Genomic DNA, 26,945 nt, shown 5'->3' with positions numbered 1-26,945 from the left:
TCTCACAGTTTCATTATCTATCGTCATTCATCAACCCATTCCCCATGTATTACAAATTTATGATACCATGATCTCGTAACATCAGATCCAAATAACAAGTTTTCCTCATGTGACTGCTAGCTCCTGACAAGAAATATGGAATAGCTCAGAGATAGACTGGAGTACAAATTAAAAAAAAAAAAAAAAAACGTAAAATGGATAAAACACTAAATTCTGCTATAATTAATCTAGAATTCTGCCAAAAAATCTGCTGCCTGCTAAATGATATATTTCTCCGCTGACAGTTTTATAATTTCGCCAAATTTAGCGGAAAATCCGCTAAGTTGGCAACACTGGCTATGATAGAGATATTCATGCATTTCGATTTTTGTTGCCAAGTCCATATCATCGCCGAACCACAAGAAAATGGGTGAACAGAATTTAATGAAAATTGGTATGTAAAGTCTGGGAATAAGGTACTATAGTCTAGGCTATAAATAATTTTATTCATGTTGAATGCAATGGTAGTTTAAGGGAAGGTGCCTAAAATTAATTTTTTTAAATACCTGTGTCACTGTTCCTATCAAAGAGTATTACATAGAGAATACAAGTTTTGATCATTTATGCCTTTTGCAGTTTTACATTACTGACTATGATAAAAGAATTCATGATTTTAGACTTTTGTTGCTTAGTCCATATCAGTGCCAAGCATTGCTAACATGGAAATATTGCTTAATCCTGTTAACTGGTGATGGTTTTTGTCATGATTGTCTATGGTGTAAAACCGCATGGTCATCAGTCCATATCAACAAGGAAAATTGTGATGATTATAAAAATGAGAAAAAACCATAAAGGAACGGTTGCTTGAAGAATAAGACAAGAAGGAGTCACGAAAGAAGGAAGGACTCCCTTTACGTTAGATGTCCTAATATCACAAGAAAATAAAATGTGAAGGACTACAATATTGAAAGCTTATACAACTGATCAACAACAACATTTCATTGACCACTGATGTGACATGACTCGTCTCTTCTGCTGCCACTCACTCCGATAGATGGGATTATTTCTGTGTCCCCAGTAAGACAGAATGTCTGAATATTGGCGGAAAGTAGCTGGGGAGTTAGGTAACTTTGCAGCTGCTACATGATTGTCCTGTCAACACTTCAGCTTGTGCCTACATAATTAGAAAGAATGCTTTCCCAAAGCTTTACATGCAACACATGTCAAACTGACTGGCCTGTAATTTTCAGCTTTATGTGTATCATCCTTTCCTTTACATACAGGGGCAACTCATCATTCATTTGGTATAACTCCTTCATGTAAACAGTATTCAAGTAAATACTTCAGATATTGTATTATATCCCAACCCATTGTCATTCGTATATGCCCAGAAATCTTATCAATTCCAGCTGCTTTTCCAGTTTTCAACTTTTGTATCGCACTGTAAATGTCTTTGTTATCATAGGTAAATTTCAATACTTCATTAGTATTAGTCACCTCCTCTGACTGGACATTATCCTTGTAATCAACAATCCTTACGTATTGCTGGCTGAATACTTCTGCCTTCCGGAAATACTCGCATACATCATTCCACTTGTTCATTAATGATTCCTAGAATGTCTTCCTTGGACCTGTTTCTGCCTGTTTCTTTACCATTCCTTATAAATTTTAAAGTTATGTACCCGCGTATCTGCCGACAGATCAGACTAACGAATGATTAATCGAGGGGGTTGGGGGTGGGGGTAGCAGCCTTTCGGAAGTTACAAGGGTGGAAGTCTAGATGATCGATTGATATGATCTTATAATAATACTAAACATGGCTTAGCTGTGTTGATACTGCTGCAATGGGAAACTACAGCATAACTAACTCCCGAGGACATGCAGCTCTCTGTATGAAAGATGTACTGATGATGACTTCCTCCCGAGTAGAATAGTTTGAGGTAAAATAGTCCCCTATTCGGATCTCCAGGTGAGGATTACACAAGAGGGGGGCAATCATCAGGAAGATGGATACTAACAATTTGCAAGTCAGAGCGTGGAATGTTAGAAGTTTGAATCATTGTGGTAGGTTAGAGAATCTGAAAAGGGAGATGGATAGACTAAAGTTAGATGTAGCTGGTATAAGTGAAGTACGTTGGCAGGAAGAGCAGGATTTTTGGTCAGGTGACTACAGATTTATCAACACAAAATCAAACAGGGGAAATGCAGGAGTTAGTTTGATAATGAATAAGAAAATAGGGCAGCGGGTAAGCTACTAGGACCAGCACAGGAAAGGATTATTGTTGTCAAGATGGACCCCAAACCAATGCCCACTACAATGCCTACTAGTTCAGCCGATGATGAGGAAATTGAATGTATGAAGAGATAAGAGATTTAATACAGTACGTAAAAGGTGGCAAGGATCTAATTGTGATGGGAGACTGGAATGCAGTGGTAGGCCAAGGAAGAGAAGGTAATGTAGTAGGAGATTTTGGAATGGGACAGAGGAACGAAAGAGGAAGTTGGCTGGTTGAATTCTGCACCAATCACAATTTAGTCCTTGCTAATATTTGGTTCAAGCACCACAAATGACGGCTGTACACATGGATGAGACTTGGAGACACTGGAAGGTATCAAAAGGACTTCATTATGATTAGGCAGAGATTCAGAAACCAGGTATTGGATTGCAAGACTTTCCCAGGAGCAGACGTAGACTCTGATCACAACTTGTTGGTCATGAAATGCCATCTGAAGTTGAAGAGATTGAAGAAGGAAAGGAAACCAGTGAGATGGGATATAGACAAGTTGAAAGAAAAGTGTGTGAAGGATTGTTTCAAGGAATATGTTGCAAAAGGACTAAATGAAAAGGCTGAAGGAAACACAGTAGAAGAAGAATGGACAGCCATGAAGAATGAGGTCAGTAGGGCTGCTGAAGAGATGTTGGGAAGAAAGGAAAGATGAACTAAGAATCAATGGATAACTCAAGAGATACTAGATCTGATCGATGAACGACAAAAATACGTAATAATAATAATGTTATTTGCTTTTTGTCCCACTGACTACTTTTATGGTTTTCAGAGGCACCGAGGTGCCGGAATTTAGTCCCGCAGGAGTTTTTTTTACGTGCCAGTAAATCTGCCGACATGAGGCTGACGTATTTGAGCACCTTCAAATACCACCGGATTAAGCCAGGATCGAACCTGCCAGGATGGGGTCAGTGCCTCAACCACCTGAGCCACTCAGCCTGGCGGCAAAAATACAAGAAAGCAAAAAAATGAAGAGGGTAGAAAAGAATACACGTGATTAAAGAATGAAGTGGATAGGAAGTGCAGGGCAGCTAAGGAAGAATGGCTGAAGGAGAAGTGCAAGGATGTTGAAAGTTGTTTGGTCCTAGGAAAGGTAGATGCTGCAAACAGGAAAATCAAGGAAACCTTTGGAGAAAGGAAAACTAGGTGTAGAGTTCAGATGGAAAACCACTTTTAGGAAAAGAAGACAAGACACAAAGATGGCAGGAAATATCCAACAGTTATATCAAGATAAGGATGTAGATGATATGGTTCTGGAACAAGAAGACGCTGTTGATGCTGATGAAATGGGAGACCCAATTTTGAGGTCAGAATTTGACAGAGCTTCGAGAGACCTACATAGGAGCATAGCACCTGGAATTAATGGCATTCCCTCTGAATTACCGACTGCTTTAAGAGAAAGCAGCATGGCGAGGTTATTCCATTCGGTGTGCAAGATGTACGAGACAGGAGAAGTGCCATCCAATTTTCGGCAGAATGTTGTTATACCTATTCCCAAGAAAGCCGGTGTTGAGAAGTGCGAAAACAGCCGCACCATTAGTTTAGTATCTCATGCCTGCAAAATTCTAACATGTATTATTTACAGAAGTATGGAAATACAAGTTGAAACTGAGTTGGGAGAAGATCAATTTGGCTTCAGAAGAAATGTAGGAACACGTGAAGCAATCTTGACTTTATGTCTGATCTTAGAGGATCAAATTAAGAAGGGCAAGCCTACATACATGGCGTTCGTAGATCTAGAAAAGGCATCTGATAATGTTGACTGGACCAAGCTATTCGAGATTCTGAAGGTGATCAGGATCAGGTACCGAGAAAGAAGAATTATGTACAATCTATATAAAGTCAAGTCTGTAGTGATAAGAATAAAAATCAGTCTGCAGTGATAAGAATCGAGGGCTATGAAAAAGAAGCAGTAATCCTGAAAGGGATGAGGCAAGGCTGTAGTTCCCCCCTCTCCTTTCCATGTTTATATAGAACAAGCAGTAAAGGAATCAAAGAATTTGGAAAGGAAATCACAATCCAAGGAGAGGAAATCAAAACCCTGAGATTTGCTGATGATATTGTTATTTTATCTGAGACTGCAGAAGATCTGGAAAAGCTGGTGACTGGTATGGATGGAGTCTTGGGTGAGGAGTACAAGATGAAAATAAATAAGTCCAAAACAAAAGTAAGGGAGTGCAGTCGTACAAAGTCAGGTGATGAAGGAAACATTAGATTAGGAAACAAAGTCTTAAAGGAAGTAGATGAATATTGTTACTTGGGTAGTAGAATAACTAACGATGGCAGAAGTAAGGACGACATAAAATGCAGGCTAGCACAAGCAAGGAAGGCCTCACTTTTCGAATATTGATATAGGAAGTAGAAAAATGTTTTTGAAGACTTTTGTTTGGAGTGTGGCATTGTATGAAAGTCATACATGGACAATAACTCACTCAGAAAGAAAGAGAATAGAAGCTTTTGAAATGTGGTGTTACAGAAGAATGCTGGAGGTAAGATGGATAGATCGAATCACGAATGAAGAGATACTGAATCAGATTGGTGAGAGGAGATCGTTATGGCTAAATCTGACGAGAAGAAGAGGTAGAATGATAGGACACATCTTAAGACACCCAGGATTTCTGCAGTTGGTTTTTGAGGGAAGTGTAGGGGTAAGAATGGTAGGGGTAGACCAAGGTATGAATATGACAAGAAGATTAGAGCAGATGTAGGATGCAGCAGTTATGTAGAAATGAAAAGGTTAGCACAGGATAGGGTTGCATGGACAGCTGCATCAAACCAGACTATGGACTAATGACTCAAACAACAACATCCTGTCTGTTTACCCACAAACTGTTTACATAATTACTTTTTAAAAACTCCCTCATGCCTGTTTTATTAGCCATATGGTAATGCCTAAAAGTCCTATTTTCACAACCTTCCTTTCTATCACATTTACTTTTAACTACGACAAAAACAGCTTCGTGATCACTAATACCATCTATAACTTTGGTTTCTCAATAGAGCTCATCTAGTTTTACCAGCAATATGTTCAGAATATTCTTCCCTCTAGTTGGTTTCATCACTTTCTGATTCAGCTGTCCTTCCCAGATTAACTTATTTGCCATTTTTTGGTCATGCTTTCTCTCGTTCGCATTACCTTCCCAATTGACATTTGCCAACAAGTGACGTTTGGTAAATTGAGATCATCCGCTACAATCACGTTCCTTTCCATAGCATTTCCCACGTACCTGATTATCTTATCAAATAATTCCAAATCAGTGTCTGTGCCACCCTTTCCAGGTCTGTACACTCCAAAAAAATATCAAGTTGCCTATTAGCTTTAGAGATGATTCTTACACCTAGAGTTTCATGTTTGTCATCCTTCATTTTTCGTAGCTTATAAATTGTTCTTTCACCAGAATGAATACTCCCCCTCCTACCATTCCTATCCTATCTCTACGATAAACACTCCAGTTCCATAAGAAAATTTCTGCATCCATTATATCATATCTCAGGCATGATTCAACTCCTATTAGAATATCTGGTAAGTACATATCTATTAAATTACTTTATTCTATTCCTTTCTTTACAATACTTCTACAGTTCAACACTAACATTTTTATGTCATCCCTACTTGACTTCCAGACCCCTTCCCACCCCATTTCCCTAAATGTACCTAGGTGGGGATAGGGTACCAAATCTGAAGGTATAAGTGATCACAAAACTAAGGGCCAGTTTCATCAAACTCCATTAGGATTTAACGTCACGTTACACTGCTTTAACGTGATAGTTAACAGAATGGCTGTTTCATCAACCTTTGTTAACACTAACGCGCTGTGGAACACTCTGTTAATTTAACATAGCACTCACGTCACGTTAAGCTACTCAACGTAGTGTTAAAATAAAAATGGCTGGAAGAGATTTTGTGTTTGGTGCTCAGGTGCTCTATTTAGATTACCTTCAAAATGCTGAGAGATAGGAAGTATCACGGAGAAGAAATGACATACCTGAACTAACAGAAATGCAGTTTTTGGAGCAGTATAGTTTATCTAAACCTGTTGCAAGGAAAGTACCTACTCAAAGAGATAGAAGAGAGGTCAGAATACCGTACAGGATGAAATTCTCATCTGTTTCCAATGCAGCAACTGCTGATTGTTCTGAGATATTACGCAACTTGGTCACTCAGATCATTACGGGAGATATCAGTATTGTAAATTGTAGAAGAGAGATAGGTACTGAAACTAATATGCGATTAATTTATTCCTATATAAGAAATATAAGTTCAAAATAAAGGAAATCATAATCAAATGTAGCCTACACCACGTATAACCCGGTAGGCCTAATTTCTAATATGATTGTGCTACTGTAATTATTAATGATGTGTCCAGTTAATAAAATCCAGCTTAAAAACCTCTGAATGGTAATAAGAGAGAGACATCTCACACAATAACAAGAATGCTTTAAAACTAAAACAACTTTTCAAAGAAGAGAGATAGGTATTATACTGATATACCATCAACTTATTAACATGTAACAAATATTGAATTGAAATATAAATTCAAAGGAAGGGAATCATAATCACATGTAGCCATGTATAACCTGGTAGGTCTAATTTCTAATATGATTGTGCTACTATAGTTGTTAATGACCTGTCCAGTTAATAAAATTTAGCTTAAAAACCTCTGAATGGTAATATGAAAGAGATATCTCACACAATAACAAGAATGCTTTAAAACCAAACCATCATTTCATAGAAGAGAGATACCGTAGGTATTATACTGATATTACATTAACTTATTAATATGTAACAAACATTACATTTGTATTGAAATATAAATTCAAAGGACGAAACCAAACCCCACGGCACTACAGCCCTTGAAGGGCCTTGGCCTACCAAGCGACCGCTGGTCAGCCCGAAGGCCTGCAGATTACGAGGTGTCGTGTGGTCACCACGACAAATCCTCTCGACCATTATTCTTGGCTTTCTAGACCGAGGCCGCTATCTCACCGTCAGATAGCTCCTCAATTCTAATAACGTAGGCTGAGTGGACCTCGAACCAGCCCTCAGGTCCAGGTAAAAATCCCTGATCTGGCCGGGAATTGAACCCAGGGCCTCCGGGTAAGAGGCAGACATGCTATCCCCACCACGGGGCCGGCTAAATTCAAAGGAAGGGGATCATAGTCATATGTAGCTTACACCATGTATAACCTGCTAGGCCTATTTTTGAATATGATTGTGCTACTGTGGTTATTACTGATCTGTCTGGTTAATAAAATTCAGCTTAAAAACCTCCGTGATATCCTGAATCACAAGTCGACATCATTACGAAGCAGCTCACCTTCGTTACCGATTAATGCAATAATCTTCAATATCATCTATTTAAATGCTGGAATAAATATACTATCTCCGGTCTTGGACCACTCCAACTCGTTCTTCAAATAATCTTTTCTTTGCGCTTCTTTTCTTTTTTTTTTTTGGTTTGTTGTGCAGGTATTTCAAATTGAACCTCTTATCCCGCGCAAAAAGAGTACAGGAGAAAGGTGACAAATGAATAACATTATGCCCAGCACCGTTCAGAAGAGTGAAATAATATTAATGTTACACACTGCTGAATTGATCGTTTACATGAACATCATGTTAGTTAACGAGCTTGTTATAGTGTTCTGTGAAACGTGATTTCCATAATACCACGTTAAAATCTTAACAAGGTGTCAACTAAGGCTCCATTATCGGATTTTTAACAGTGGTTGATGAAACTGGCCCTAAAACTATTAGACATTACCATATAGTTCATAAGATGGACATGAGGGAGTTTTATCAGAAAAAAGTAATTATAATCAGTGGAAAATGGTAAATAAAATTTTAAACTGTCTGTTGGATGGGTTTAAAGCAATTGTTGAAGAATGTAGAAACAGGTTTGTACCTTTAAAGGTTGTCGTTTAACAGCAAAAAAACAGTATTCCTGCTGTAGTTTTTCCCCTACTAAATCTGCTTATTTCATCCAACGTGCCTCATGTGATGTAATGTGGTGGTTCCCCCAGTTATGAACGAAGACTCTCTCCTCCCTACGTTACCTTTTTGTATAATGTGGTAGCAACTAGCCATGTTCTTAGTCATGGTACATGACTCACCACTGGTCCAGTGGGGGCTTGGAATGTGCATTTACAATGTAATATTATAACATCCTTTCTCATACTTCAATTTTACTATCGTCCGATGACCTCACAAAACTTCCTTACTTGTGTCAGGCTCCTCACTTTCATCTATCTATCTGACCTCCCTTGGTCAACTTTTGTACTTTGACGGTATTAGGTCACGGGGCCTAGGGAGTCTTTCACTTTCACGCCCTTCATGGCCCCTGTCTTTCTTTGGCCGATACCTTTATTTTTTGATTAGTGTTAATAAAGGATGGTTGCCCAGCAGTACTTCCTGTTAAAACAACAATCACCACCACCTCCACCTGTCAAGACTAGCTTAGTGTACATAATTAAACGTCCATGGTTTGCAGTTACAGTGGTTTGCTAATTGAACAGAACAAAGAACAATTTCATTCCCTTCCTGGTGAGCAGTGTTATAAATATTTGGCTAATTTTTTAACATTTTCTAATTCTGATTTCGCTTCTTCTAGCCTTTATTAGATGATGATCTAGCTTATTAAATGAAAACTGGGTTGGCAACACTGCTCATAAGCATTAAAACAAAGAGGGTTGAGCAGTAATGCTTGAAGGGATTGAACATTCTTTTCTTCTTTCGTTTTTTTCTTCCGTGGTAATGATGTTGCTTTTCGATATTAATTTCCACTTTAACCATAATGCCATAATCATGATGTGAAATCCGTAATAATTACAGACAATCCATAATAGCTGGCACCTCTGTAAATGGGATTGTAAATGAAAGTTACAAATCTCTGCACATGTTATGAGGGTACTTAGGAGTTGTAGTAAGTATGTAAAAGAGAGGGAATATAAGTCTCTGGAAATACCACAATTATATGGCAGTATGATTTCAGTGCAAAGGACCCTCACCAGGATTACTAGATTTGAGAACTGGAAAAAATCCAAAGCTCTATTTGTTCTGGGTGATTTCCAGCAAAAGAATAGCATTACAAAACTTTTGCAATGTTTCAGGTGGGAAGACTTGGGAGAATGGAGACGAGCTGCTAAACTAAGCGTATGTTCCGAGCTGTTAGTGGAAAGATGGCATGGAATGACACCAGTAGACGATTAAGTCTGACTGGTGTTTTTAAAAGTACGAAAGATCACAATATGAATATAAAGTTGGAATTCACGAGGACAAATTGGGGCAAACTTTAATTTATAGGAAGAGGAGTTAGGGACTGGAATAATTGACCAATGGAGATGCTTGATAAATTTCCAAATTCATTAAAATTATTTAAGAAAAGACTAGGTAAACAACAAATGAAGAATCTGCCAACTGGGCAACTGGCCTACATGCAGAACAATGTTGATTGAGCGATTGAATGACTGATTTTATAAAAAAAAGGTCCAACTGCTATATAGCTCAAATTTAGTTATTTTTTCATTATTTCAGAATTCAGGGGAAACTTACCAACAATTCTTTGCACTTGTTGTAAATATAATAATATCATATTACCTGTCCATCCCGACTTGTCTGAACCCGTCTATTTTCGTTGAGTGGGTTGAGCAAATGACGCGTAGCTTGGAATGGAATATTTGCTCTCTTGAGCCACTCAATAGGAAGTGGGGCACTCAAGTTAGGACCTCCCAGATCTGCACAATTTTCAGAACCATCAGCTTTCACTTCTGGTTTGTCACTGTTCAGCCTTGCATAGCCTTGAAAGTGTCCACTTCCTTGCACACTGAACACCAACATCACTCTCTTAGCTTCCTATGCAGCAAAATAACAAAAGTAGACAGTATACATTTAATTATCTATACTGAAAAAATAAGCAAAGAACACACAATCAGTTGCATACCTTGAAGACACGTGTAACTTTTCGTTCTGTACTAGGAGTGAAAGCCCAAACCCCTCGACTAAGCGAAGCCTCGATACTCTTCATGCTGCCTGCTTTGATGATGAAGTAACGAGTATCAGGTGCAGAACCTTGACTGGTTGAATTGGAAACAGTGTTCTCTCCTGTACTGCTCTGAGAGGGAGTGGGTGAAGGGGCTTCACTCACATTCCCACTGCCGCCAGACTTAATGCTTCCTGATTCTGAACGTTCACCTAGGGATGCAAAAAGAACGTAAATTTTAATTAACATGAACTTGACATTGTTAGTAACACTGATAGAGCTTGTAAAATAAAATGGTATTCATATGATGTAAAATACATGTATCAAGAGGCAAATGGTGAAATTTCATGATTTATTTGCATTTTCTACTATACATAGACAGTAAATCAAGCATATCATGTAATCTGGAACTACCAAGAGTTAGTAAGATTAAAAGAATATTATTTAGTTAATGGCTGGCTAACCTAGTGCACATCCACAGATGACTTGCATGTCTGGGTATGAGATGATGATGATGATGATGATGATGATGAGGTAGGGAAAAGGTGAAACCTGTGTCAGTCCATAACCTACTCCTATCGAATAACAAGGCATAACATTCCCCATCTCGTCGCCATAAGACCTATCTGTGTCGGTGCGACGTAAAGCCCCTAGCAAAAAAAAAAAAAAAAAAAAAAACCATTCCCCATCTGACAGATGAATCACAATCAACAGCGTCATATGCCCTTACTCCATATAAACACTATGCAGAGGTTTGGAACCAAATCCAGTTTGGAATATAATGATTAAAAATTGTATACCATCACCTTTCCTAACCTGCCGGCCAACATTCTGATGGTGAATTTTTTTTCCACCTACAAGGCTCAAACCAGCTACCCACTGTGTGGACATATTTACCAAGTTTCTAAACAGACATGTTTTAAGGAAGGAAATTTTCAAGACTTGGGAACCTGAATCTTTCTAGTTTTCTACAAAGACATGATAGCATTTCACATAAGCCACTCGAGAGCCTTACCTTGATTGATTCATTGACCAAATTTTAGAGATTTTTAACACAACTCATCAGATCCAGTCTAAACTACCCAATTCATGATGGGTACAGTTATGTTTTAGAATGCTCAGAACACATAGATAAAGTAATGTTTATTCCTAAGTTACATTAGTTCACTCTGTCATTCACATTCTCTAGAAAGTTAGAAATGACTTTAAACAAAGCTTTTCTTAATGTGGTCATTTCCGATTTAGGATGAAGTGAAACAACGGGGCTTAGAATATGGAAGTTGCCCGTGAGATGCCACCGCAAATTATACTAGGTATGTGAAATGACTGGCAAAGAGAAGCCACTTCAAATTATAACAGGTATGTGAAATGGCTGGCAAAGAGAGGAGACAGAAATAACAAGCTCCTATAATGGAAAATGTTCTACTCATCAAATCCACCAGAACAAGTTAATTTATTCCCAATTTAAGTCTTTATAGCAAAAGTAAGGTGATTCTGCCCCTTGGTACAGCTGATGTTTGATAGACAGTACGGGAAGAATATAGTTAGTGTGCAGTATACTGCAGCCATTACTTTGCATGTCTGAGATCTGAATGGCTGAATCTCAGAGAGACTGCTCTGCAATTGTTTTTACAAGCGCCAGGCTTAGTAGCTTGGGCGGTAAAGGCCAATTTTGCAGGTTTGATTCTGGCTCAGTCCGCTGGTATTAGGTGCTCTAATATGTCAGCCATGTAAAAGAACTCCTGCAGGACAAAATTCTGGCACTTTGACATATCCAAAAACCATAAAAATATGGTTAGAGGGATGTAAAACCAATATCATCATCATCATCATCATCTTCATCTTTTCATATTTTCAGACAGTCTTTTTTATGCTCGTGGGGGATCTGACTAGGGTTGCTGTGGCTTGCTGCACAGATGTGCTAAGCCAGAATTTATGTGCAGGAGAGCAGGCAGTTCATTTGTCCTCAAGAGGTGAGAATTAGCTCATATAAAGATTTTCTAAAAGGGTGTATCTACGTGAGTAACATTATTGGTTTATGTACTGTAATAAATAAGAATAACTTCTACAGAGTGGTCGGAAACAATGTGAACTGGGTATATGAGCGTTAGAGGGTCGGTCATGTTGATAAATAATTTGAAAGAAATTATTTGGTATCTCGCACCATTGTCATTTTATCAGCTGCTATAGTTAGCCAATCAGATCAATTCATGGGTGAATTCAAATGGGCTTTTCGAGGCTGTATTGCTAAATATGTACATGGCTTAAGACCGGTATGGCAGCACCAGTCAAAGATTGAAACTTTGCCTGGGGAGGGGTTTGAATACAGATCTCCGAGCTGATGGGATTGTGCCAAAGCAAATACGCTACAGTGACATGGCTGAAACCAACGGGGGTGTTTGATGCTTATTTCTCCACTTGGCTTTCAAGCTGTTCTTAAGTCACGTACAGATTTAGCAAATCCGCCATGCAAAGCCCCAAGAAGCGATCTGATTGGCCAAATTCAGCAGCTGATAAAATGACAACGGTGCAAGATATCAAATGATTTCTTTCAAATTATTTATCAGCAAGACCAACCCTTTAATGCTCATACACCTGGTTCACGTTGTTTCCGACCACCCTGTATATGAAATGAAATATCCAGCTTCTGTAATTAATACAATTATGCTGTCTAGGATATCCACAACTTTGTTCTATTTGTAAATACAGTTGTTGCACCATCCATGTAGAAGTATGTGGATCTGTACACAGTTCCTTTACCCACTAGCTAGCTACAGGAATAATTTAAGAACGTTGGGAATAATTTTAATGTATCATTGAATGATACATACACATTCAATCAACTGTGATAGGCAATATCTATTTTTTGAATGCTAAGGTTTATGATTCAGTAGGCCTAGATCATTTTTATAGTCCAGCACCATGGCTAAATAGTTAGCATGCTGGCCTTTGATCACAGGGGTCCCAGGTTTGAATCCCGGCATGGTCGAGAATTTTAACCATAATTGGTTAATTCTGCTGGTATGGGGGCTGGGTGTATGTGTCGTCTTCATCATAATTTCATCTTTATCACGATGCGTAGATCACCTACGGGTGTCATATCATAAGACCTGCATCTGGCAAGCTGAACTTGTTCTTGGACACTCCTAGGACTAAAAGCCATGAGTCATTTAACTTCATCTTTATACACTCTGTGAATTGTACCATTAACATACCTTCAGTGATACAACTGTTAGGTGGTGGCTTAGATACTTTTGTTTTCTGTAAGTGACGTATATTGCCAATTTTAATTACTTAAAAAAAAAACCCCTGTTATTTGTGCATACTTATGATAGTGTACCCAGATCAAAGGTATGGAAAGTAATTCACTGTATATGATTTGTAAACCAAATGACAGAATATGTGCAAGCTGATGATGATGATGATGCTTGTTGTTTAAAGGGGCCTAACATCTAAGGTCATTGGCCCCTATATGTGCAAGCAATGTACAAAAATTGTTGCAGCAGTGTCCAGATACATGTGGGGAAAACAGAGTGGTTTTGGAATAAAACTGGACTACAGCAAAGAAGTGTGCTGTCATCACTGTTATTCATAATGGGTATAAACAAAACTGTGAAGGAGACAAAGCTAAAATATGGGGACAGGAAGCTGAATATGATGTTGTTTGTAGATGATGCTGTGGTGTGAGGAGCAAACAGAGGAGAAGTACTAGGACAACTTGACATGCTGAGTGAGATTATTGAAAATCAATGTGGGAAAGAATAAGGCAATAGTACTGACTAGAGGAGAAGAGAAAGGAATGAAAATAAAGGGACAAAACCTTGAAATTGTGGAGAGCTTCAAGTATATGGGAAGCGAAGTGATGCAGGATGCAGGGCTGGACATGGAGATGAGTAAAAGGATTCAACAGGGAAATGTAATCTACTAAAATGTGAGAAACCTGGTGTGGAGGAAGGAAGTACCAATGAAGTATAAAGAAGCGAGGTATAAGATGTACTATTGTGCAATACTGACATGTGCAGCAGAGACCCGGAATCTGACAAACATACAGGAGAATATAATCCAGGCCAGTACATTTTTAATAAGTACAATAGGAAAGATGAGAGGACAGAGTAAGCAATGAGGACGTCAGGAAGGTAATCAATCGGATTGGGAAATCTTGCATAAGACCAATTTCATGTTTTTGTCCATAGTGAACTTAAATTCTGTTTCTGCTATCGTAATTGTTAAGTCTTCTGTTCTGTACAGGTTGGACCAATTGAACTTCACTCCTCTGTTCAATATATTCATTTCTTGTTCAGAATATACATAGAGACCCCCCTCCACAAGTTAAGCTAGCATCCAATACCCAGCCCACACCCCCCTTCCCCTATGACCCCTACTTGTTCTCCTCATGTTGTGCCACTACCCAACGCTCTGCCCCCAGTTCCTTCTCCTTCACCACCTACTCACCCTCGACCACACCCGTCCCATATGTATAACACAAGAAGTAACAACATGACGACAAATAGTTTCAGTACTGCAACAAGCACAGCTAGGCACTAAAGCATGAAAAAAAAAAAAAAAAAAAAAAAAAAAAGGGGTAAGTGATGTTTCAACCTTAAGAATCTATAAAAACAATTACAAATCATCACACTCATAACATTCTTTTGTTACAGACATATTCATCCATAACACTGCAATAAACAGCACACCAACAACTAAGTAACAAATATTCTTGTCCTTTTTAACCACGCTTTAATAACAAACAGACCAGTAAAAATTGGCTGACTCAAATCAGTTGGGGATTGGTGAAGACCACAAGTATGATGCGTACAACAGACTACAAACCTCCAATGATCCATCTTTTAATCATCTAACGAGAATATATTGCAAGTTTAATCTTCTAATTCACTAATCTTCATATGAAGATTTATACTTGGATAAATAACTTAACACTAGCTGTGTTAGAAAAAATGCAAATTTTTAGCCAAATCTTACAATTTAATTGGCACATTACTATGACTTGGACATCAACTTCCTGTGATTAACATCTAGTCTATTATAGACTCATTTCAATTGTTACTTCTTCCTGTTTACTTTTATATAGTAATGATATTTTAATGTGTAATAACATTTTAATGAACAAATAATTGTAAAATAAGGTTGACTATAATGACTCAACCTTGAGATAATTGTACAAAATGGCTGAAGATGCTCAACACAACGAGCGAGACATGTCCCATTTAATGTTTGTATTGAATAAGGTGGATATAAAAACAAGAATTTGTAACCATTGGGAAATCTTTATGACAGAATGGAGAGAGATAAACTTAGATGGTCTGGATATGTTAAGAGGATGGAATAGGGAAGGATACCAAAACGGATGACAGAGACCCAGACAAGAGGAGGAGGGTAAATGATCAAGAACAGTATAATTAGAGGAAACTTGGATTGGAGCACAGTTAAGAAGTAACAATTGTGGTTGAATAAAGGAACATGGAAAGGTGCCTTAAACATGCCGAACAGCTGGAGCTGGACGAGGGAAATGAATGATGATCATGATGATGCTGTGTAAACTCTTACTGAATGTACCTATGCGAATTTATTTAGTGTATTGTACAGAAATATAAGAAATAAACTGACAATAGGGTCCACCTTTTTAATACATCAAGTATAAATAATATTACATCAGTCTTGGGACTTGTTTCAGCCACTTAATGGCCATCTTCAGCCAAATAAAAATTAAACAGATCATGTGATAACTAAAACATACGTATACCAGACAATGTTGCATGAATAATTATAACATTATACATGCACATCAGTGTTTGTTCTACATCAGACATCAGATATACTGTACATTTCACCGTAGATTTACTACTTAGCCTGAGGACCTATCTCAACTTAAAGATATCATATTATGACATGAAGATCACAACCATAATTTTTGTTATTATATGTATTGTTGCTGACAGTCAACAGTATTAATAAAAGGTTGACAATGTGTAATTTTTTTGGGTGGTGTTTTGTTTTCAGTTTGGATGTCGGAATCATGGAAATATAATGTTTTATAAGACCAGAAGTAGCAGGGAGGAGAGATACTTCCTTGATACTTGGCAGGGGCCAACCTACCACCCCAAAAAGGATTTTTACTTACATAGAAGAATTGAAACAGAAACAGTCTGAAACTAAATAATGCCACAATGGTCACGAGCAGCGATCTAATAAGTTCAGACCAATATTTTGTAGCTCTAACCTATCTTTACCGTTCATCTTTCATGTTATTCAGTAACTGTAGTAACGCGCCGACATTAGCAAGCCTGTTTAGTGCACTGTGAGAATGCCGAAACCGCCACTATATTGGACCTATAACCTATACTTTCATTTCTTCATTATAACAAGACCAGCAACCACTAGAAATCATGCCAAAAATAAAAATCAGTTAAAAGTATTCTGCTTCAACAGTTGATATTTGGAGAATCAATCTTATACATAGAGGAAAAACAAGTACTTTGTAGAGTATGCAATAATACATATATGAGTGTATATATTGCTGTTTTTAGTGCATATGAATCAGCCAGGGGCGGCTTTTCAGGTGAAGTAGGTGAAGTGCCACTTCACCACTTATTTTTACCATAATGAATTACTTAAATTTATTTTTCTTATGACATTTGTTGGTTTTACGGAAAGAAAATGTTTTATTGTATGGCGTTTGGAGCACCTCATCACCTGATGAGAACCAGGGGAACTCACGAAATCGCCGGCTGTCGGCCACAGTACGGCGCGTGAGACTGAGTGAAGATGAGAGATTCCGCAGCTGCCTCTACCTCCCAAGTGCTCCCTCCTAGCGCTTGGCCTTGGCGGTTGCCATGACAACCGTGACGTCACCCGCGTACTTTCCACACAGCGGAATGTGCTAGTGAAGTTGTCGGAAGAGCGGAATGTTTCGTCTTCCCTGAGTCATCCTGTGTGAAGTACGAGTACTTACGCATCGTGGTTCATTCGTAGTGTTGTGCTGTTTTATTTAAATATGTATCCTATTTATGACATAGTGTGCATTTTATTATAAACACCATTTTCACGTTGGAGAAACGACCAGAATGAGGTTCTACGTTTTGATCGCCCTACTGAATCACTGCAAATTTGTGCTACAAAAGAAGTGAAACATTCCGGTAAATCTTACAATCTTAGTTTCAAACGATCGTGGTTTAAGGAATTTCCATGGCTGTGCTCCTCTCCAGCTCTACAGAAGTTATTTTGTTGGGCCTGCTTGCCTTTTATCAATAAAAATAACGTTTGGAATAGAAAAGCATTTTCAGCCCTTTTGAACATAACACGTTCTTTACATAAGCACTGAGACTCTGCAGAACATAAAATACAGAAGCTAGATTCCAAGACATTGGAAACAAACCAAAATACGATCTCTGATGTCCTGAAGGAAAATGCCAGACTGTATATTGTAATTGTACAGTTCAGTGAAAATGTACATTTAAATAGGCTTTTCCTTCAGTTGATAATTGATGCAGTGCTCTATTTAAGTAAGCAAGAACTAGCTTTTCGTGGTCATGACGAAACATTAAATTCAATAAATCGTGGTCATGTGCTGGACCCTCCGCCAGTCACAGGTACGAGGTACGAGTACAAAACAACCAAAAACAACACATAGTTCCTAAATCTTGTCTTGTCTGGTATAGTGGTTAGTGTGATTAGCTGCCACCCCGGAGGCCCGGGTTCGATTCCCGGCTCTGCCACGAAATTTGAAAAGTGGTACGAGGGCTGGAGCGGGGTCCACTCAGCCTCGGGAGATCAACTGAGTAGAGGTGGGCTCGATTCCTACCTCAGCCATCCTGGAAGTGGTTTTCCATGGTTTCCCACTTTTCCTCCAGGCAAATGCTGGGATGGTACCTAACTTAAGGCCATGGCCGCTTCCTTCCCTATCCCTTCCAATCTTCCCATCACCCACCAAGGCCCCTGTTCAGCATAGCAGGTGAGGCCGAATGGGCGAGGTACTGGTCATCCTCCCCAGTTGTATCCCCCGACCCAGAGTCTGAAGCTCCAGCACACTGTCCTTGAGTCGGTAGAGGTGGAATCCCTCGCCGAGTCCGAGGGAAAAATCAACCCTGGAGGGTAAACAGATTAAGAAAGAAAGAAGTTCCTAAATCTGTCAGTCAAAACCGAACGGGTAATAGCTCTTCACCATACTTTACAGCCACGAGCCGCCACTGGAATCAGCCCTTCAATTATGAGACATTAAAGTAAGATGGACATTAACACAGTTCTGCAGACACAAGAAAAAAGGCTCTTCTTGATGAGAAAAAGAAAGAGGTCACAGCAATACTTAATTTTATAATTGTCTATCACTTTCAATATCTATCTCTCGGTAAAGTGTAATACATTAACATTTTTGAAGCTACAGTATTTGAAGCCAAAGTAGGCAATACCATATATCAGCATTTCCCAACCGGTGGTTCAGGGATATGGGAAAAATAATTGGTGAAGGCAGAAAAGGACAAATTATAAAAATCGAATCTGCAAAAGTTAAAGGAATTGTAGAACAATGCACAACATGAGAAGAAATACCCAATATATATACTGTATGTGAACAGTTGAGCGAGAAGTTTCTCAAGGATCTCCTGCCATTTACTAATAGAGAACAAGTGGAGACAGTTTTTATTTTCTTCTTTCTCACTCCAAACAAGAAGTAAGTATCACACAACAAGCTCAATGAATGTCTGGATTTAAGACAATATCTTTCATCTCTTGTGTCTGATTTTAAGGAACTAATTGCATCAAAGAAAACCCAATGATCTTATTAACAGTGTTTCAACTGGCTAGTGATCTTAATAATAATTAAAATAGAATTTTCAGATACACAAATAAATATTATTATTAAATTAAGCATTTGTTAAATATTTATGATTATTTATTTATTTATTTATTTATTTATGATACTTATTTCTGTATTACATATAACATGGAATTAAATATGTACTCTGGTATTGTAATTTTCCTCTCCAAACCCATTATCCTATTTCTACTCATTTACATCAAGATACGCTCTGAGCAAAAGAATCAGTTAAAAAACGATAGGAACCAGTACATGTACAAGGGTGAGAAACACTGACATGCAGGATATCATAAGACACTGCTTTTCTGACATACATCTGCCTTTGATACTTCCTGAATTTTAGGTCCCTTTGATACTCAGCATGTCATCAGAAATTTGTTCAAGCTTAAGATAAAGAATAACTTTTTGTAGAATCATGAATCAAAATCAATTTCATAATAGGTCTACAATCTATATCACAATATTTAGTTTCTAGGCCCATTACACTTTCAACATCTTTCTTGAGGGTATTTTTTTTTTTTTTTTCCTGAGAAATTTACATCCTTATCAGATAAATATTGGAACAGAGAATTATTTTCTAATGCCTGAAGCCACTATCCTAATCATCTATCCAAACACTATAGCTATACACAATTATAGACTCAACAATAACACAGATAATCAAATAGTTTCCTTACATACACAAGTCTGAAATCAACAAGTCCTGAGATCCTAAAATTAATTCAGTAATGAAAGCAAGATTTGTATGGATTTGAAAATGGATTTGTACATTTTTAGCATTATATAATTTTTTTGTTATTGTTTGTCTCTGCATAGAGAAGCTGTAAACTAGTTAAATTTAAAAAAAAAATATGTATAAATCATATTACTATCAATGAAGAGAAAACCCTACTAAGATTTTACTAGACTTAAGGTAACTTCAGTCAAAATAGAAAACTATATGCTTTTGTCTAATTTCTACATACATAGCCCAGATTTCCTATTCAGGTTCTCAAATGCCTTTTTTTAACTTTTTTAAAAATCCAAATATAATTTTTCTTATGAAGGCAGCCTTATATTTTCATTGCAAGCAATAATTGAACTAAGCAATCTGCATTTTACAGTAAGTACTGTAAGCAAGTACCAAGGTCTGCATCTCTTATTCTGAAATAAATACTAAATCTGACCCCATACAAGCTCATAAGACTGCACTTCATTATCATCTATCCACATCAATCTAGGTTCTGCTCAAACATATACGAAATATTAACTGAAAAAAATCCACAGCCTGTTTCCAGTCATTCGAACATGTCAAGAATGGAATGAATGAATGAATGAATGAATGAATGAATGAATGAATGAAGCCCCATCTAGCAGCGAGGATAGGGATTGTGCCAGCTGCTGAAGCCTGTCACATTCCTCTGGGGCAATGAAAATATATTGGAGTGTGTTGCTGGAATGAAAGATGACATGGAAAACCAGAGTACCCTGAGAAAAACCTCTCCTGCCTCCGCTCTGCCCAGCACAAATCTCACATGGATTAACCGGGATTTAAACCACAGGACTCAGCGGTTAGAGGCTGGCATGCTGCCGCCTGAACCACTGAGGTCTACGAAACCTTAATAATGTTATTTGTTTTACGTTCCACTAACTACTCTTTTAAGGTTTTCGGAGACGCCGAGGTGCCGGAATTTAGTCCCGCAGGAGTTCTTTTTATGTGCCAGTAAATCTACCGACACGAGGCTGACGTATTTGAGCACCTTCAAATACCACCGGACTGAGCCAGGATCGAACCTGCCAAGTTGGGGTCAGAAGGCCAGCGCCTTAACCGTCTGAGCCACTCAGCCCGGCCTACGAAACCTTAACTAGCTAGCAAAAAAATATGTGGTCACCACAATACCTCAAAAACCCATAACATAACCCTGTCCTCTTTCACATCCAGTTTCCTTAAACCATACATGATAAATGTTTCAATATTCTAATTGACTTTTGTATGAGAAATGGTCTAATTTTTTGAAATATATGGTTCAGAAAGAACAGTGAAAAGCCAAGGCACATGGCGAAAAAGATGGGGAGAAAAAAGAAGACTAAAACAATGATCAAACTCATTTCAATGGAGAGGGAGAAACGTAGGCAGCTGGAAGATGACACAACTCTGCAAAGAGATGATTTTGTAGGAAATCTTAAAAATGTACTAGCTTAAGTAAGATTTGGTACAGTAGTAAAGTTCAGAGAGAGATATGGAATTAAAAGGGAATTAAACACAGGAAACATTTAAAGATTTATTTATTTATTTATCGTATGATGAAAGGAGGAATATCAGCTATTTACAAAATATGTACAAAAGTATACACATATACACACACACAAACTCCCTCAAGTTCATAAGAATATCCACAATACTACGTCCAGTTGGTTAATACGCTCAACGGCTTCTTGTGTTAGGTTGTGGAGATCTTTCATTGAGCCTTGAAAAGCTCTGAGGGGACATTTGAGCACTATATGATCCATGGTTTGCTGTTTTTCACCGCAGTCGCAATGAGGAGAGGACTTCCATCCCCACTTGTTCAGTATTGCTCCGCATCTTCCCTGGCCAGGCCTTATCCTATTCAGTGCACATCACTGTCGTTGAGGTGAATGAAAACCTGCGGACGGCTCCCAAGGAGTTTTAATTAAGTAATGATGTGTCAGGGAGTTTTGGCTCTGCCACTGATTGTTCCATGCATCTAGTAATTTGAAGTGTTTGTCTTGCAGATTTATTGCTGTTCGCCACAATGGTTGTCTGGACTTTAATCGCTGCGGTAATAATACTGGACAATCTGAATGTATTGGTAACAGAGGGTTGTTTTCAATTTTCTTCCATGTGTTCAGCAATGACTGAGATCTTCTTAGGGGTGGGGGTGGAATGTTACTTCTTAGAACCGATAGCCAGTGCATGTTAGTAGATCAGATACACCCTGTGATGAGGCGCATTGCTTGATTGAGCTGCGTGTCAATTATTTTAGTGTGAGCACTGTTTAACCATGTAGAACAGCAGTATTCTGCAACTGAGTACGAAAGAGCCAGAGCTGTAGATCTAAGGACTGATGCATTGGCACCCCAGGTGGTCCCTGTTAACTTCTGTAATATGTTGTTCCGGGTTCTAATTTTAGCTGCTACATTCTTGAGATGCATTTTGTATGTCAGTGATCTATCCAGGGTCACTCCTCGGTATTTAGGGTTACTACAGTATTGGAGAATCTCATTTCTGAAACTGTCTGTAGGATTGTAATTTGCATGTTTGTTCCGCAGATGGAAAGTTGATACAACACTTATAGTTATGAATTTCATTGGTTCCGTATTGAAGTGGGATTACAACAAAATTAAATTCTTTCAAGGTCCACCTATTCAATACAATGACGTTTTATTGTGATTTAATCACATGTCAAATAGTCAAATGGTACCAGTTTCGGCATCTATGTGCCATCATCAGCCTTGAGTACAAATTAAAACAAGATATACATTCCTAAAACATCTAAAACACATTTTAACACATTATAAAATAACATACAATTAATGTGGTGATACATGAAATACGATAAAATTATGATACAATTGGTATGATATAAAATTCTTAAAATTCCGGCTGTTCGTTACATAATTCAGTCTGTGTGCATACGGGATAAGTGAATTTTTACAGTTGTATGCTGTCTATGTGAATGACATTTGTTCCTTTAGATATTAGGTGGTTCCAGGGAAGTTTACTTTGATCATGTAAGATCGCGATGTATTTAGAGATGACTTCCCACTTCAATTTGAACCTGAAGAAGAAATTAGCTAAGTTAGATGTTGGAAGCAATGTATGGAAGTTACTGGAAACATTAGAATCGTTAAATGATGATTGACTCACCTTGAGCAGCATGTGAACGTGTTGTTACACAGACGGAGCCGGACGAAGTGTGTGAGCAACGGTAAAGGAGGCTAGGGGAAGGCGAGGGGAAGGAAGGAGGCGGAGCACTTGCGGGGGAATGGAACTAAGGCGGGGCGGAAGGATGGGGTAGTGGGGGTAACTGACGGGAATGTGTATTCCGGATTACTTGGAAAATCGAACTGTTTTTCGATAGTTTGGTATTTTTAAGCCAATCGATTAAAAGATCAAAAAGGATATTGGGTTTCTCGTAAATCTCATTTAAATTATAATTGGGGTTAAAATATTGGTCGCAGTTGATGTAACAACTTTCAATGATATTCATTGTGGGTCCTTTGTTTACTGTTTGAAGAACTTCCATATCTTGTTCAATGTCGGTAAATTTGTGATTAGTGTCGTGCATATGTACACCCATGGCGGAGAACTTATTGTGTCTCATCGCGTTGACGTGTTCCGAATATCTAATCATAAAATTGCGTCCTGTTTGACCTATGTAGGAGCTGCTGCATTCATTGCATTTTAGTCTATATATTCCAGATTTGGAGTAGATACTGGGGGTATTGATTGATGCAGAGTTGTGTAAAATTTCGGAAGTTCTATTGTTAGTTTTGAATAAAATTCTTACGTTGTGTTTTCTGAAAAGGTTGGTGATTTTGTGGACGTCATTATTATAAGTGAAGGTGGTTGAAATATGAGTTTTTTCTTTTTCTTTTATGAGTTTAGTTTTAGGCCGGTACCTATATTTGTTTATTATTTGTTCTATAAACTGCCTGTTGTACCCATTGAACTTAGCAATTGCCCTTATGGTATTAAGTTCATTATTAAGATCTTTCTTTGCCACGGGTATGGCGAAAGCTCGATATACCATGCTATTGTATGCTGCACGTTTGTGCATTATGGGATGTATGGAATCTTTGTGTATAGTGTTAGCAGTTTGTGTAGGTTTCCTGTATATTTTGTAAGACAGGCCAGAGGTATTTCTAATGATAGTTATATCTAGAAAATTGATTGCTTTATTGGTTTCTGATTCTAGTGTGAATTTTATGTATGGGTCAATATTATTCAAGTCTTGAAGAGTGGATTCCGCGTTCTTGATTGATTCATCCATAATGACGAATGTGTCGTCCACATATCTAGCCCACATGAGAATATTTGGAAAGTTGTTATTATTGATTTTTGTATGTTCTAAGTTATCTAAATAAATATTAGCCAAAATTCCTGATGAAGGTGATCCCATCGCCAGTCCATTCTGTTGATATATAATTTTGTCGAAAACAAAGAAATTATTATTGATGACCAGGTTTAGAAGCTGAATGAAATCTTGTATTTCTAGTTTGCTAAGAGAACTATGTTTACTTAGATTATTTTCAATGATTTTTGGAAGTTTAGAAATTGGTATGCTCGGGTACATATTTTCTATGTCAAAGGAGTGGAGGGAGTGGTTAGGTTGTAGGTTTAATACCTTTAATTTCTCAATCAGTTCAGTAGTGTTTTTAATGGATTTGTTGGAGAGAAAGTGATAATTTTTTGTTAGAAAATTTTGAATGAATTGGGATGCTTTGTAGAGTGGACTGGGTCTGTAGTTGATAACGGGTCGGATAGGAATATTAGGTTTGTGAATTTTCGGAAGGGCTTTAACTGTAGGAAGGCCTGGATTCATGGTTATCAGTTTAGATTTTTCATGGTCTGTAAAAAGAAATGTTAAGTTCTTTAAAGTTTGCTTTAGTTGCCTCTGGATTTTTTGGGTAGGATCTTTCTTGATTATTTTAAATGTGTTGTTGTTGAAAAACTCTTTAGTTTTGGATACATAATCAGTTTTATTCATTAAGACAGTAGCTTTACCTTTATCTGCCTTTGTAATTATTAAGTAATTATGTTTTATTTTACTTTTAAGTTCTGTGATTTGCTTGTGTTCAGAGGTAAATTTGTCGTCATTAGCGTTAATGGAAATAGTTTTCCTACTTACGTTTTCAGCTGTGCCTATCCTATCTAGTTTTCTTTTTATTTCGAATCTAATTTCGTCTTGTTTCTCCAAAGGCATTTTGTTTATTGTAGCTTCTGATTCTATAATCATGTTAGTCATTATGTTTATTTTATTCATGTTAGGCCAGTTTTGGTTAGGGCCTTTTGATAAAATGGCGATTTCTTCTTTATTAAAGTTTACATTGGATAGGTTAACTACAGGGGGATGAAATTTCTCAATTATATTTTTTGTCAAATTGATTTCTTTAGGTTGATTTTCAAGTGAAAACGTTTGTTTCTTCTTTTTTAAAATGTTTAATTTTCTATCTAAAGTAAGCTGTTTTTGCGAAAGAATATCAAACAATTTATTGTCAATTTGACTTTGAAATATGTTCCATTGTGCTATAGAAAGCAGATGAGCTGCTTCAAGGTGAGTTTCATACAATTTATTATTTAAGAAGGATTTTTTCTTATGTAAAAAACAAATTTCGTTTTTCAGCCAAATCTTGTTCGTTTTTTGTTGAGTTTTGATCAAATGTGGTGCGTAACGATGTTTTTTAATTGTTCCTTTCAAAAAATTAGGTGTTAAATCATGTGTAATACATTGCTTCAGGAAATTGATATCTTTGCCTAATTTTGCAACTTTGATTTTTAGGCCCATATATTGATAGGCCTTTCTCTTTGCCTGGTAGGCCGTTTCACTTATAGTTATGAATTTCATTGGTTCCGTATTGAAGTGGGATTACAACAAAATTAAATTCTTTCAAGGTCCACCTATTCAATACAATGACGTTTTATTGTGATTTAATCACATGTCAAATAGTCAAATGGTACCAGTTTCGGCATCTATGTGCCATCATCAGCCTTGAGTACAAATTAAAACAAGATATACATTCCTAAAACATCTAAAACACATTTTAACACATTATAAAATAACATACAATTAATGTGGTGATACATGAAATACGATAAAATTATGATACAATTGGTATGATATAAAATTCTTAAAATTCCGGCTGTTCGTTACATAATTCAGTCTGTGTGCATCCGGGATAAGTGAATTTTTACAGTTGTATGCTGTCTATGTGAATGACATTTGTTCCTTTAGATATTAGGTGGTTCCAGGGAAGTTTACTTTGATCATGTAAGATCGCGATGTATTTAGAGATGACTTCCCACTTCAATTTGAACCTGAAGAAGAAATTAGCTAAGTTAGATGTTGGAAGCAATGTATGGAAGTTACTGGAAACATTAGAATCGTTAAATGATGATTGACTCACCTTGAGCAGCATGTGAACGTGTTGTTATGTAACGAACAGCCGGAATTTTAAGAATTTTATATCATACCAATTGTATCATAATTTTATCGTATTTCATGTATCACCACATTAATTGTATGTTATTTTATAATGTGTTAAAATGTGTTTTAGATGTTTTAGGAATGTATATCTTGTTTTAATTTGTACTCAAGGCTGATGATGGCACATAGATGCCGAAACTGGTACCATTTGACTATTTGACATGTGATTAAATCACAATAAAACGTCATTGTATTGAATAGGTGGACCTTGAAAGAATTTAATTTAGTTGATACAACAGTCTTTTGAGGATTCGGTCGAAGAGAATTATGTTCAAAGTATTCATCCAATATCTTCAGATCTGATGTTAATGTTGCTTCAGCTTCGGGGAAGCTCTGATCATGGGCTATCAAGGCAATATCATCAGCGTATATAAATTTCTTGGACTTGGTATTTGAAAGATCGTATGATTTCAAGATGATCTCATAAAATTAATTCCCAAAGGAGACTTAGGAAGTATAGAAGAGGAATGGATACTTTTCAAACTTGGGTTTGTGAAATGAAATAAAAGAACGAGAACGGACGGACGGACGGAAGGAAGGAAAGAAGAGATAACAATAAATCAGAAAACAATAGAAGTTGTGAACATTCTCAAATACTTCCAAAGTGTAATCACAGTAGATGGGAATATAACTGATTAGACTGGAAAGAGAATTAACAAGCAAATAG

General features: G+C 37.4%; 1 protein-coding gene across 1 annotated transcript in view; it reads right to left on the bottom strand.

The window, feature by feature from the left end:
* Window positions 1-26,945, bottom strand: part of LOC136857981 (3'-5' RNA helicase YTHDC2) — a 587,467-nt gene that overhangs the window by 49,747 nt on the left and 510,775 nt on the right. The window contains exons 24-25 of the mRNA XM_067137136.2: window positions 10,202-10,452; window positions 9,859-10,113 (exon numbers count right to left, since the gene is read on the bottom strand). Coding sequence (XP_066993237.2) covers window positions 9,859-10,113; window positions 10,202-10,452 — 506 coding nt within the window. The remainder of the gene's footprint in view (window positions 1-9,858; window positions 10,114-10,201; window positions 10,453-26,945) is intronic.

The sequence above is a fragment of the Anabrus simplex genome, chromosome 1, assembly GCF_040414725.1.
Source record: "Anabrus simplex isolate iqAnaSimp1 chromosome 1, ASM4041472v1, whole genome shotgun sequence".
NCBI classification, from domain to species: Eukaryota; Metazoa; Arthropoda; class Insecta; order Orthoptera; family Tettigoniidae; genus Anabrus; species Anabrus simplex.
Note: the sequence above shows the minus strand (reverse complement) of the source record. Positions and strands in the feature narration are given on the sequence as shown.